Here is a 13816-nt window from a genome sequence, read left to right as displayed (position 1 = left end):
ATGTGGAAAACGTGAAATGCTGTGAATACTTTCTGCATGCACCATATGCAGCTTCCCAATGAAGTGGTGGAGAGGAGGATTTTCTTAAAAAGAAGACCTGAAAGTTCTGCTACAGTTTGCCAGAAGGTACATCTGAGATACAAGTCGAGATTTGATGTGTTTTGTTGACAGAAAATTCTCCTCTATATCACTTCATCATGAAGCTGTATAACTGAGATACAAAATGCAAAACATGCACTAAGTACACGTACAGTTTTTTTCCATCACAGCCACAGAAGCCTATAACTTCTTCTGAGTTATCCAGGTGTCTTGGTGGCTTTCCTCACTCTTCACCTTCTTGTACAGTCACTCAGTTTTTTAGAGCTGTCTACTCCACATAGATTTACCATAGCGTGCCATACTGTTCGTATTTTTTCATAATTGGTGCAAATAAAGTCCAAGACATATTCAGTGACTTGTAAATGTTCATGTATTCATCCCTTGACTTGTCTGAAGAAAACTGCCAGTAAAGCAGATGATTCACATGTTACACCAAATGAGACCATTGCTTATGCAACCCGTCATCTTGGCTTTTATATTTTTTATTTCATTTAAATCAAGTTGTAGAGATTTGTGTTGAGTTTAAGGAGAATAATTTCAGAATTTCTTTTATATTGAGAGGCCTGATTTACTTTTTGTATTTGAATTGGTATAAATAAATTAAAATGTGTAAAATACCAAGGGGCCAAATACTCTTTCAAGGCGCTATATATCGGACCAAAATGATAATTTGTGATATTGTTCCATTTTTCCTGAACTGCAGGTACTTATAAACCCAGAATTCGCTGCTATGACACCTACCAGCTATCTCTGAAGTTTGAGCGTTGCCTGGATTCAGAAGGTGAGTCAATAAACACATCTGTTTGTTTGTGTGTACGGCTATGGACGACTGAATTTGACCTGTCTGTCTTCTCCCTCCAAGTTGTCGCTTTTGACATCCTGTCTGATGACTACTCCAAGGTAAGAACCCTGAGAGCGGATGTGATGTGTGCTCTTCAACGCAAAACCTTTACTGACTGTTCGTCTGTGAACTTGGATTAGTGATGTTTCTGACTTTGAAAACGGCGTATATTGGTGCCATCCTTTAACCAAATGCTGTCATGTGAAGCACAGAGGCTGAGCTGATCCAGCCTATTCAATGTCATAGACCATAAATTAAGCACAGTGTCTTATATTTGCTTGCTTTTCACTCTTCTGCAAAAAAGTTAGTTATGTGTTGCATATTTCAGGCGTGTGGACCAGGTTGTTATTATGCAGTGCTGTAAAGATGTCATTATAGCTAAAGGCAACACTGTTGCTGCAAATAAGGTGAGAGAGCAATGTTGGCAGAAAAAAGTTGCTGATTGTGTAGTTTGTAAGTTAATATATTTATATATTAACTATTAATATATTTCTTTTTACCACTCAATGAACTCTCGTTGCCCCCTGCTCTCAGAGCTCTGTAACTTTATACCTGATGCAGCACATTTAAAAAATACTACACTGAAATAATGTATTTACAGTTAGAGTTTGGCTCTGACTGTGTCCCATAATGTAGGTTAAGTGGAAATACGTTTTTGGCCGAATCAAAGTGAAAGCAATTTATAGGTTGAATGTTATGTGCAGCAAACACCAAGAGAGACAAAGTCCCATCCCACAAATAACCAGCTGCACCATTACCAGGTTCCAGTGTAGAATATCAACACCATGGTAAGTGTGATAAAAGACCAATCAGTACTGTAAATGGAGCTCCTGCAGTTTTTTATCCTCCCGTTATGAACTACGGGGGATATAGCGATCAGCATGTCTGTCTGTCCGTGTTTGCTCATTAGCGCAATATTTCAAGAACCAGTTGACCATTTTCATTCATATTTAGCATAAGGGTGTACTTGGGTGATCACTGACACTTTGTATTACTGATTTGTGGGGACTGGGGGATATTTCATCTCCTGATTTACCACAGTGATGTAACCAGTTAAAAAGACGGTCACATTCATGTTTCTGTAAACTCTAATGCCCCTATTCCACGGGGTGCCTTTGTATTACACTTGCCCACAATCCCAAAAAAGTGCAAAAACAGGATGAAATGGCTTCAACAGGCTTGCCTCTTAACATGCTGGCTTATAAAATGCAGACCTGGCAACCCGCCCAAAAATGAAAGCAAGGAGCTGCGGAACCGGCAAGAACCAGCAAAAGTGCTGCTTGTATTTCAAATTTGTACCCAGATGGAGCATGATCATACAAGTTTCAAGATGTACCTCGTTTAAAGACATCTGAACGTGATTGAAGCTGACTTTGAACACCTGGACGTTACCACGCGCTAGAGACGATTTTGCAAATCATGACGGACTTTTTAAACAATTTAAAAATTTGAGCCAGATTAAAAATATTTGGTTGCAATGATGGCTACTATGTATACACAGTGTCCTCAAGATTAGTGCAGCAGATAACTGAAACAATCATGCAAATGGTGATTAAAAGCATCAAATTCGGTAGAAATACTCCTGAGACACTCCTCTTTTGAAAAAAAGATTGGCAACTTGACTCTTCAGTCGGTCAGGTCGGGGTCAATTGAAGAATTACACAGAGGTCAAAATTAAAAGATGCTCCAATCGTATTGAAAAATATTCCATATTATTTGCCTGATCATAAAGATTCCAAAAAGGTATAGTTTGGACTATCTGTGACTGAATTCTGTGGAGTTATGGGATAAAAAACAGCAAGAATGGTGATAAAGCTCAGTTTCATTTTGTACAGCGGTCAAAAGTTAAAGTTGCTCCAATTTTGGTAAAAAGTGATGCAAATTATTGGTTGAGCTAATAGGATTAATAAATGGAATAGTTTTGACAGTGTTGAATGCTTGGTCTCCAAAGTAAATGTCAAACAAGGTCTACTTCTATTGGATTCTATGACATGACATATGTTACCCTGTAACATGATAAGTAAGGATGATACATGGTCCAAACTATTCTTTTTTTAAAACCGTGTTAACTCAACTAGTAATTTGCATCACTTTTTACCAAAATTGGAGCAACTTTAACTTTTGACCCCTGTACAAACCGACACTGACCTTTGTCACCATTCTTGCTGTTTTTATCCCATAACTCCATAGAATTCAAATACAGACCGTCCAAACTATACCTTTTTGGAATCTTTATGATCAGGCAAATAATGTGGCATAGGTTTCAATATGATTGGAGCATCTTTTAATTTTGACTCCTATGTAATTCTTAAGTTGACTTCGACCTGAACGCCAACTGAAAATTCAAGTGGCCAATTGTTTTTTTCAAAAGAGAATTGTCTGAGGAGTATTTCTGCCGAATTTGATGCTTTTATCACCATTTGCAGGATTCCTCTCTAAATATTCTCTTATCTACTGCACTAGATTGACATAGATGGATCAAGAAGTTACTATGATGCTTCCAAACATGTCCCTGTTTGCTATTCGGGATTAAACGGGAAGAAACGATGCACTGTGGAATAACTCCATTAGAGGGATAGATTGTACAAAAAGGTCAGATTGTCATGCAAGCATCAAGTTTTGCATGTGTGTACCTGATAGGCTACTAATTCAAATGAAAATGTTAGCCACCTGAAAATTCAATACGGCTGCCATTTTTGATGGCCATTATTCATCCCATGTTTTTTAACGTTTTGCTCTGTCTTTTATTGAATAGGCCCATTTTTTGACATTGGCATCAGTTTATATTTTTATCTTTCTGTCAATAGTCGGATGTGACGATATACTCAGCTCATAAAACAGGACAGTACACAATGTTGGGTTCACAGAATGAGACAAGATGATATTTTAAGACCATTTTAAAGAAAACTTCAGTGAAGAAGCATATGACTCGAAAAAATACTGTTATTTGAGTAAAAGTCAAAATGCCAAACTGCAGGTGCGTTCTGAAGTGTAATGAATGTCGCTTCAGTTCTGTTTTCTAAGTATGAATTATCATATGCAGTAAAAGAAAGAACAATATGCAAATACTGTTAAAGGTTTCACCACGAACGCAACTGACTGAAAGGTTTTCGTCATTTGTTTTATTTATTTAGCTGGCAAGTTATGTAGAAGCACCAGCAGCACGCACTCTCCCTCCCTTCGTCTGTCTCCTCCTCTTTCTGTCTCTCTCTTGACGCACGTACCCACGCACACTACTCAGTGACTGGTTTTCTGAAATGAAAGTGTGCTACACGCTCTGCTCTCTGCCTTGACGCTCCAGCGAGCAGGTTTTCAAAACACAAGATTACAAACAGTTATCATGCTTTATTTTATATATATATATATATATATATATATATATATATATACACACACACACATAGTGGGGGAAATAAGTATTTGACTCACTGTCAATTTTGCAGGTTTTTCCACCTACAAAGAATGGAGAGGTCTGCATTTTTTATTGTAGGTACACTTCAACAGTGAGAGATAGAATCTAAAAAAAAAAATCCAGAAAATCACATTTTTTAAATAATTAATTTGCATTTTATTGCGTGAAATAAGTATTTGATCCACTAGAAAAACAGACCTTAACAATTGGTACAGAAACATTTGTCTGCCATTACAGTTCTTGACCAAGTTTTCACACACTGCAGCAGGGATTTTGGTCCACTCCTCCATACAGATCTTCTCCATCTTTCATGTTTGGAGTTTCAGCTCCCTCCAAAGATTTTCTCTTGAGTTCAGGTCTGGAGACTGGCCAGGTCACTCCAGGACCTTGAAATGCTTCTTACGGAGCCCCTCCTTAGTTGCTCTGGCTGTGTGTTTGGGGTCATTGTCATGCTGGAAGACCCAGCCATGACCCATCTTCAGTGCTGTTACTGAGGGAAGGAGGTTGTTTAATACATGACTCCATCCATCCTCCCTTCAATATGGTGCAGTCGTCCTGTCCCCTTCACAGAAGAGCACCCCCAGAGTATGATGTTTCCACCCCCATGCTACATGGTTGGGATGGTTTCTTGGGGTTGTTCTCATCCTCTAAACATGGTAAGTGGAGTTGATTCCAAAAAGCTCTATTCTGGTCTCATCTGACCACATGACCTTCTCCCATGCCTCCTCTGTATCATCCAGATGGTCACTGGTAAACCTCAAATGGGCCTGGACATGTGCTGATTGAACAGGGGGACCTTGCTGCCCTGCAGGATTTTAAACCATGACAGCATCATCTGTTACTAATGTAATCTTTGTGACTGTGGTCCCAGCTGTCTTTGGGTCACTGACCAGGTCCTCCTGTGTAGTTCTGAGCTTTCTCTGAATCATCCTAACTCCATGAGGTAAGATCTTGCATGGAATCCTCGACCGAGGGAGATTGACGGTCCTCTTGTTTCATCCACTTTCTAATAAATAATCATAACAGTTTTTGTCTTCTCGCCAAGCTGCTTGCCTGTTGTCCTGTAGTCCATCCCAGTCTTGTGCAGGTCTGCAGTTTTGTCCCTGGTGTCCTTAGACAGCTCTTTGGTCTTGGTCGTGGTGGACAGGTTGGAGTGTGATTGATTGAATGTGTGAACAGATGTCATTAATATGGGTAACAAGTTCAAGCAGGTGCAGTTAATACAGGTAAAGAGTGCAGAATAAGAGGACTTCTTAAAGAAAAACTAACAGGTCTGTGAGAGAAAGAATTCTTGCTGGTTAGTATGGGATCAAATACTTATTTCATGCAATAAAATACAAATTAATTATTTAAAAATCATACATTGTGATTTTCTGATTTTTTTTTTTTTTTTTTTTTTTTTTTTTTTTTTTTAAGATTCTGTCTCTCACAGTTGAAGTACCAATGATAAAAATTACCACCATCTCCAAAACCTGCAAAATTGACAGTGGATCAAATACTTATTTCCCCCACTGTATAAAATATCATTTTCCCCCTCACAACACCCCATAAAGACAACATGAAAAAGTTTTTTTTGAAATTTTTGCAAATTTATTTAAAAAGAAGAAGAGGTCTACAGACAATTCCTTTGACTTCATGCTTCGTTTGTACTCTGACTGTCAACTGTGGGATCTTATATGTAGACAGGTGTGTGCTTTTCCAAATCATGTCCAATCAACTGAATTTACCCCAGGTGGGCTCCAATTAAGCTGCAGAAACATCTCAATAATTAGTGGAAACAGGAGGCACCTGAGCTCAATGGCAAAGGCTGCGAAAACGTATGTGCATGTGATTTCTTAGGTTTTTATTTTTTGCAAATTTGGAAAAATCACACAAATCTAAGTTTTTGATGTTGTCATTATGGGTTATTGTGTGTAGAAATTTGTGGAAACAAATGAATTTCCTCCATTTTGGAATAAGGCTGTAACATAAAAAATGTGGAAAAAGTGAAACGCTGTAAATGCTTTCTGGATGCACCGTAAGAGACATTTACATCCTGCCCCTTAATTTGCACTCAGATTATTCACTGTGTACTTACCAAATATCACTTGCACTTGTGTAGCCAGGTGTTTGACTGCAGTGTTTTAGGAGACACCTCCAGTTCATCTATTTTTGTCTTTGTGTAGCTGGTGTTTCTGCACTGTGACCGCTACGTAGAGTTCCACTCCCAGCACGGACACTACTACAAGACGCGCATTCCAAAGTATGGGCGAGACTTTTCTTATCACTATCCTTCCTGTGACCTCTTTTTTGTTGGAGCAAGGTGAGAACATGTTGAATATTGGCTGTTCAGTCTTCATTGTTATTGTCATTATTTTTATTTATTCATCATCCCTGTTTCTCACCCGATGTGTAGCTCTGAGGTTTTCAGACTGAATCTGGAACAAGGGCGCTTTCTTAACTCACTTCAGACTGATGCTGTGTAAGTACAACAAAGTGACCCAATAACTGTGTGTGTTTGTGTATACGAGGTCTATTAGAAAAGTATCCGACCTTATTATTTTTTTCAAAAACCATACGGATTTGAATCACGTGTGAGTACATCAGACATGCTTGAACCCTCGTGGGCATGCGAGAGTTTTTTCACGCCTGTCGGTTACGTCATTCGCCTGTGGGCAGTCTTTGAGTGAGGAGTGGCCCACCCTCTCGTCGATTTTTTTCATTGTTTAGGAATGGCTCAGAGACTGCTGCTTTGTTTGATCAAAATTTTTTCAAAACTGTAAGGCACAACTGAGTGAACACCATTCGATAAATTCAGCTGGTTTTCGGTAAAAATTTTAATGGCTGAGAGATTTTGGTCTGGTAGTGTCACCGTAAGGACAGCCCACGGTGCCTGACGGCGATCTGCGCTTCGAGGCAAAAAGTCCTAAAGTTTTCAAGTTGAAAACTTCCACATTTCAGGCTCTGTTGACCCAGTAAGTCGCCAGAGAACAGACAACTTTCAGAAGAAGTCGGCATGAGGAGCTTATTCGGACATTCCATTGTTAACGGACATTTTGTAATGAAAGAACGTGCGGGCAGAGTCGCATGTCGGGCCGGACCCGACCGCGGGGGGTCGCGACAGGAAAAACACCTCCGTTGGAAACCTTAACGGGAAAGTTGGAACATGCCCAAGCTGTTAAACAATTTCTCAGTTACTCACTTGTTGAAAGCCATCAAAAGCCGCCTGAATTTTACAAATGGTTTTCAACACGGAGGTGTTTTTCCTGTCGCGGCGCACACAGATTTGCCGAGTCGTCACGGAAACGACTCGGCGAATTTGCGAGCACGTCTTTCATTAAAAAATGTCCTTAAACAGTGGAATGTCCGCATAAAGTCCTCATGCCAGCCTCTTCTGAATCTTCTCTGTTCTCTCACGACGTTCTGGGTGAATTAAGCCTTAAATTAGGATGTTTTCAGCTCGAAACAGGCCGACGACGGCGCCTGGAAGCGCTGCGCGACGTCCCGCTCCGTGGGAAGTCCTTACAGCGACAGAAACACCCCATAATCTCTCATCAGTCGTTAAACTTTTCACCGAAAACCAGCTTAATTTCTCGAATAGTGTCCACTCGGATATTCCTCACAGGTCCAGAAAAAATTTTGATAAAGCAACGCGCGCCGTCTCGAGCAGCGTGTGAAACAAAGGAATTCAGCCGAGAGGGCGGGACCACATCTCACTCAAGGCCTGTCCACAGGGAAATGACGTCACCGACACGCGTGGAAAAAAACTCATGCATGCGCACGAGGGTTCAAGCATGATTGGTGTGATCGCACGTCATTTGAACCCATATAGTTAAAAAAAAAAAAAAAGGGTCGGTTTATTATCTAAGAGACCTCGTGTATATATATATATATATATATATATATATATATATATATATATATATATATATATATATATACATACAATACACAGTGGTCCTTTGCTATAACGTGGTTCACCTTTCGCGGCCTCGCAGTTTCACAGTTTTTAGTGCAATTTTGCATGCTTTTTTTTTTTTTTTTTTTTTTTTTTTTTTTTTCCCCCAACAGCACATTGTGTTCTGCATCCTTATCAGACGGGCCGGTCGCGGCACCAGACAGCATCACCGTGATTGCTCTCACTGCCTCTGATGCGCTTACTGAGTCGCAGGCTTGGTAAACGCAGCAACAGGCCACTCACACCGCCTCCCTGTCTGCTGTGTGGAGCTACGCCACATCTGGCGTATAAAGTGTGTAGTGAGGGGTTTTACAGCCTTAAAACATCTATAATTGCAAAAAATAGCGCTGACTACTTCGCGGATTTCGCTTATTGCAGGTTATTTTTAGAACGTAACTCCCGCAATAAATGATGGACCACTGTATATAAAATTAAATTCAACCAGTATTGGGACAGTTCACCTAATAAACTAGCCGTGAAGTTAGCCTAGCTAAGGTTATCTTTAGTGGATTAGCTTTTCAGCTTACTTTGAAAATCATTCGTGCACCATTTGGCTTACACTACGTTTAGCACAGCTGTAAACCCTAAAACTATATGTTTATTTGTATTGGCGCATCTACACAAACCCAATAAGTGACATTGACACATTGTGAAGGCAATATATTTTTTGATTATTACATTTTTTTTTCACCTAAAACTATATGTTTATTTGTATTGGCGCATCTACACAAACCCAATAAGTGACATTGACACATTGTGAAGGCAATATATTTTTTGATTATTACATTTTTTTTTCAATGTCTAATTTTTGATATATTTATTCTTCATTTAATACTTTTTGTACAGTGAATTAATTGGATGTTGACTGGAAACTGCTTTTTAATGTAATTGTTTTTCATCATTATTTGTCTATATCATTAGCATCATCTGGTGTCCAAAAAATGAGGTGGGCTTCATAGATAATTGGCAAAGCTTCTGGGGAAAACCTGGTCTTGTTAGGAGAGACGGCATCCATCCCACTTTGGATGGAGCAGCTCTCATTTCAAGAAATCTGGCCAATTTTCTTAAATCCTCCAAACCGTGACTATCCAGGGTTGGGACCAGGAAGCAGAGTTGTAGTCTTACACACCTCTCTGCAGCTTCTCTCCCCCTGCCATCCCCTCATTACCCCATCCCCGTAGAGACGGTGCCTGCTCCCAGACCACCAACAACCAGCAAAAATCTATTTAAGCATAAAAATTCAAAAAGAAAAAATAATATAGCACCTTCAACTGCACCACAGACTAAAACAGTTAAATGTGGTCTATTAAACATTAGGTCTCTCTCTTCTAAGTCCCTGTTGGTAAATGATATAATAATTGATCAACATATTGATTTATTCTGCCTTACAGAAACCTGGTTACAGCAGGATGAATATGTTAGTTTAAATGAGTCAACACCCCCGAGTCACACTAACTGTCAGAATGCTCGTAGCACGGGCCGGGGCGGAGGATTAGCAGCAATCTTCCATTCCAGCTTATTAATTAATCAAAAACCCAGACAGAGCTTTAATTCATTTGAAAGCTTGACTCTTAGTCTTGTCCATCCAAATTGGAAGTCCCAAAAACCAGTTTTATTTGTTATTATCTATCGTCCACCTGGTCGTTACTGTGAGTTTCTCTGTGAATTTTCAGACCTTTTGTCTGACTTAGTGCTTAGCTCAGATAAGATAATTATAGTGGGCAATTTTAACATCCACACAGATGCTGAGAATGACAGCCTCAACACTGCATTTAATCTATTATTAGACTCAATTGGCTTCGCTAAAAATATAAATGAGTCCACCCACCACTTTAATCATATCTTAGATCTTGTTCTGACTTATGGTATGGAAATAGAAGACTTAACAGTATTCCCTGAAAACTCCCTTCTGTCTGATCATTTCTTAATAACATTTACATTTACTCTGATGGACTACCCAGCAGTGGGGAATAAGTTTCATTACACTAGAAGTCTTTCAGAAAGCGCTGTAACTAGGTTTAAGGATATGATTCCTTCTTTATGTTCTCTAATGCCATATAACAACACAGTGCAGAGTAGCTACCTAAACTCTGTAAGTGAGATAGAGTATCTCGTCAATAGTTTTACATCCTCATTGAAGACAACTTTGGATGCTGTAGCTCCTCTGAAAAAGAGAGCTTTAAATCAGAAGTGCCTGACTCCGTGGTATAACTCACAAACTCGTAGCTTAAAGCAGATAACCCGTAAGCTGGAGAGGAAATGGCGTCTCACTAATTTAGAAGATCTTCACTTATCCTGGAAAAAGAGTCTGTTGCTCTATAAAAAAAGCCCTCCGTAAAGCTAGGACATCTTTCTACTTATCACTAATTGAGGAAAATAAGAACAACCCCAGGTTTCTTTTCAGCACTGTAGCCAGGCTAACAAAGAGTCAGAGCTCTATTGAGCTGAGTATTCCATTAATTTTAACTAGTAATGACTTCATGACTTTCTTTGCTAACAAAATTTTAACTATTCGAGAAGAAATTACTCATAACCATCCCAAAGATGTATCGTTATCTTTGGCTGCTTTCAGTGATGCCGGTATTTGGTTAGACTCTTTCTCTCCGATTGTTCTGTCTGAGTTATTTTCATTAGTTACTTCATCCAAACCATCAACATGTTTATTAGACCCCATTCCTACCAGGCTGCTCAAGGAAGCCCTACCATTATTTAATGCTTCGATCTTAAATATGATCAATCTATCTTTGTTAGTTGGCTATGTACCACAGGCTTTTAAGGTGGCAGTAATTAAACCATTACTTAAAAAGCCATCACTTGACCCAGCTATCTTAGCTAATTATAGGCCAATCTCCAACCTTCCTTTTCTCTCAAAAATTCTTGAAAGGGTAGTTGTAAAACAGCTAACTGATCATCTGCAGAGGAATGGTCTATTTGAAGAGTTTCAGTCAGGTTTTAGAATTCATCATAGTACAGAAACAGCATTAGTGAAGGTTACAAATGATCTTCTTATGGCCTCGGACAGTGGACTCATCTCTGTGCTTGTTCTGTTAGACCTCAGTGCTGCTTTTGATACTGTTGACCATAACATTTTATTACAGAGATTAGAGCATGCCATAGGTATTAAAGGCACTGCGCTGCGGTGGTTTGAATCATATTTGTCTAATAGATTACAATTTGTTCATGTAAATGGGGAATCTTCTTCACAGACTAAAGTTAATTATGGAGTTCTACAAGGTTCTGTGCTAGGACCAATTTTATTCACTTTATACATGCTTCCCTTAGGCAGTATTATTAGACGGTATTGTTTAAATTTTCATTGTTACGCAGATGATACCCAGCTTTATCTATCCATGAAGCCAGAGGACACACACCAATTAGCTAAACTGCAGGATTGTCTTACAGACATAAAGACATGGATGACCTCTAATTTCCTGCTTTTAAACTCAGATAAAACTGAAGTTATTGTACTTGGCCCCACAAATCTTAGAAACATGGTGTCTAATCAGATCCTTACTCTGGATGGCATTACCCTGACCTCTAGTAATACTGTGAGAAATCTTGGAGTCATTTTTGATCAGGATATGTCATTCAAAGCGCATATTAAACAAATATGTAGGACTGCTTTTTTGCATTTATGCAATATCTCTAAAATTAGAAAGGTCTTGTCTCAGAGTGATGCTGAAAAACTAATTCATGCATTTATTTCCTCTAGGCTGGACTATTGTAATTCATTATTATCAGGTTGTCCTAAAAGTTCCCTAAAAAGCCTTCAGTTAATTCAAAATGCTGCAGCTAGAGTACTAACGGGGACTAGAAGGAGACAGCATATCTCACCCATATTGGCCTCTCTTCATTGGCTTCCTGTTAACTCTAGAATAGAATTTAAAATTCTTCTTCTTACTTATAAGGTTTTGAATAATCAGGTCCCATCTTATCTTAGGGACCTCGTAGTACCATATCACCCAATAGAGCGCTTCGCTCTCAGACTGCAGGCTTACTTGTAGTTCCTAGGGTTTGTAAGAGTAGAATGGGAGGCAGAGCCTTCAGCTTTCAGGCTCCTCTCCTGTGGAACCAGCTCCCAATTCAGATCAGGGAGACAGACACCCTCTCTACTTTTAAGATTAGGCTTAAAACTTTCCTTTTTGCTAATGCTTATAGTTAGGGCTGGATCAGGTGACCCTGAACCATCCCTTAGTTATGCTGCTATAGACGTAGACTGCTGGGGGGTTCCCACGATGCACTGTTTCTTTCTCTTTTGCTCTGTATGCACCACTCTGCATTTAATCATTAGTGATCGATCTCTGCTCCCCTCCACAGCATGTCTTTTTCCTGGTTCTCTCCCTCAGCCCCAACCAGTCCCAGCAGAAGACTGCCCCTCCCTGAGCCTGGTTCTGCTGGAGGTTTCTTCCTGTTTAAAAGGGAGTTTTTCCTTCCCACTGTAGCCAAGTGCTTGCTCACAGGGGGTCGTTTTGACCGTTGGGGTTTTACATAATTATTGTATGGCCTTGCCTTACAATATAAGGCGCCTTGGGGCAACTGTTTGTTGTGATTTGGCGCTATATAAATAAAATTGATTGATTGATTGATTGATGTTAGCATGCTAAACCTTGTGGAAATGTCCATGTTCTTGCTCCAATAAAATTCAGCTCTTTTTCTCTGTTTTTATAGTTTTGGAGCCAAAAAAAAATGCAAAAACTCAAGCCAAAGCTAAATTTAGATATTAAAAGTTGTAGCGGTTTATTGGTTGAGTGGATTAACTGTTTTCAAGGCTAAAATTAAATTTCACTGTGCTGGATTCAATCAGAAGAAAACGTGAACTGTGCAGTGACGTGTGTACCATATTTTCTGGAGTATAAATCGCATCTATTAAAAACAGCCCCCTGACGCGGAAAAACCTGATATGTACTCTTAAGTTGCACTGGACTAAGTCGCAGCTTTTTTTTTTCTCTATTAACTCATTAATTTGGGAGTTTTGTGCATTTTTGTAGTGTTAGTGTAATTCTTATTATTGGCATTTATTTTGTTTTTATGGGACTTTATTTTGTTTAGTGCTGATTCCTGTGAAAGTCCAATATTAATAGTTACTATAATAATAATTAGCAGCAGCACTAGTAGTATTATCAGTAAGAAATACATGATTTTTTTTTTTTTTTTTGGTATATAAGTTGAGTTGTCCTGAGTACAAGTCGCAGGACCTAGAAAACTAGAAAAAAAAAGCACCTTGTACTCCAGAAAATATATTAATCTGGTGTAGAGTGCTGTCGCTGCTCTGTCATGCCATTTTTATTTTTGTCCTGCCTTCCTGACCAGACAGCACAACGTGTGTGACATCAATCCCGTCCATCACTTGTTTGCCACAGGAACCTCTGAAGTAAGTGCCAGAGCAGCCTGTGTGTGAAACCCACACAGTTTGTCTGACTCACCACTAGATGTTTTCTCCTCTCGTTTCTTGATATTGTTTGTCATTAAACGTCACACAGCAGCTGGGCCGGTTAAAAATAAGACTGTCACATGATGTCTGAGTGTT

General features: G+C 39.3%; 1 protein-coding gene across 3 annotated transcripts in view; it reads left to right on the top strand.

Annotated features, from left to right (window-relative positions):
* The window catches only part of nol10 (nucleolar protein 10), a 70096-nt gene that overhangs the window by 3193 nt on the left and 53087 nt on the right, over nt 1-13816 (top strand). For 2 of the 3 annotated variants that reach the window (XM_034159624.1, XM_034159625.1), the window contains exons 4-8: nt 803-880; nt 962-999; nt 6518-6654; nt 6748-6813; nt 13600-13660. In XM_034159624.1, coding sequence (XP_034015515.1) covers nt 803-880; nt 962-999; nt 6518-6654; nt 6748-6813; nt 13600-13660 — 380 coding nt within the window. The remainder of the gene's footprint in view (nt 1-802; nt 881-961; nt 1000-6517; nt 6655-6747; nt 6814-13599; nt 13661-13816) is intronic. The other variant, XM_034159626.1, reaches the window with a different exon arrangement.

This window comes from Thalassophryne amazonica, chromosome 19 (genome assembly GCF_902500255.1).
Source record: "Thalassophryne amazonica chromosome 19, fThaAma1.1, whole genome shotgun sequence".
Classification (NCBI taxonomy): Eukaryota; Metazoa; Chordata; class Actinopteri; order Batrachoidiformes; family Batrachoididae; genus Thalassophryne; species Thalassophryne amazonica.
This window is presented reverse-complemented; position numbering and strand designations above follow the sequence as displayed.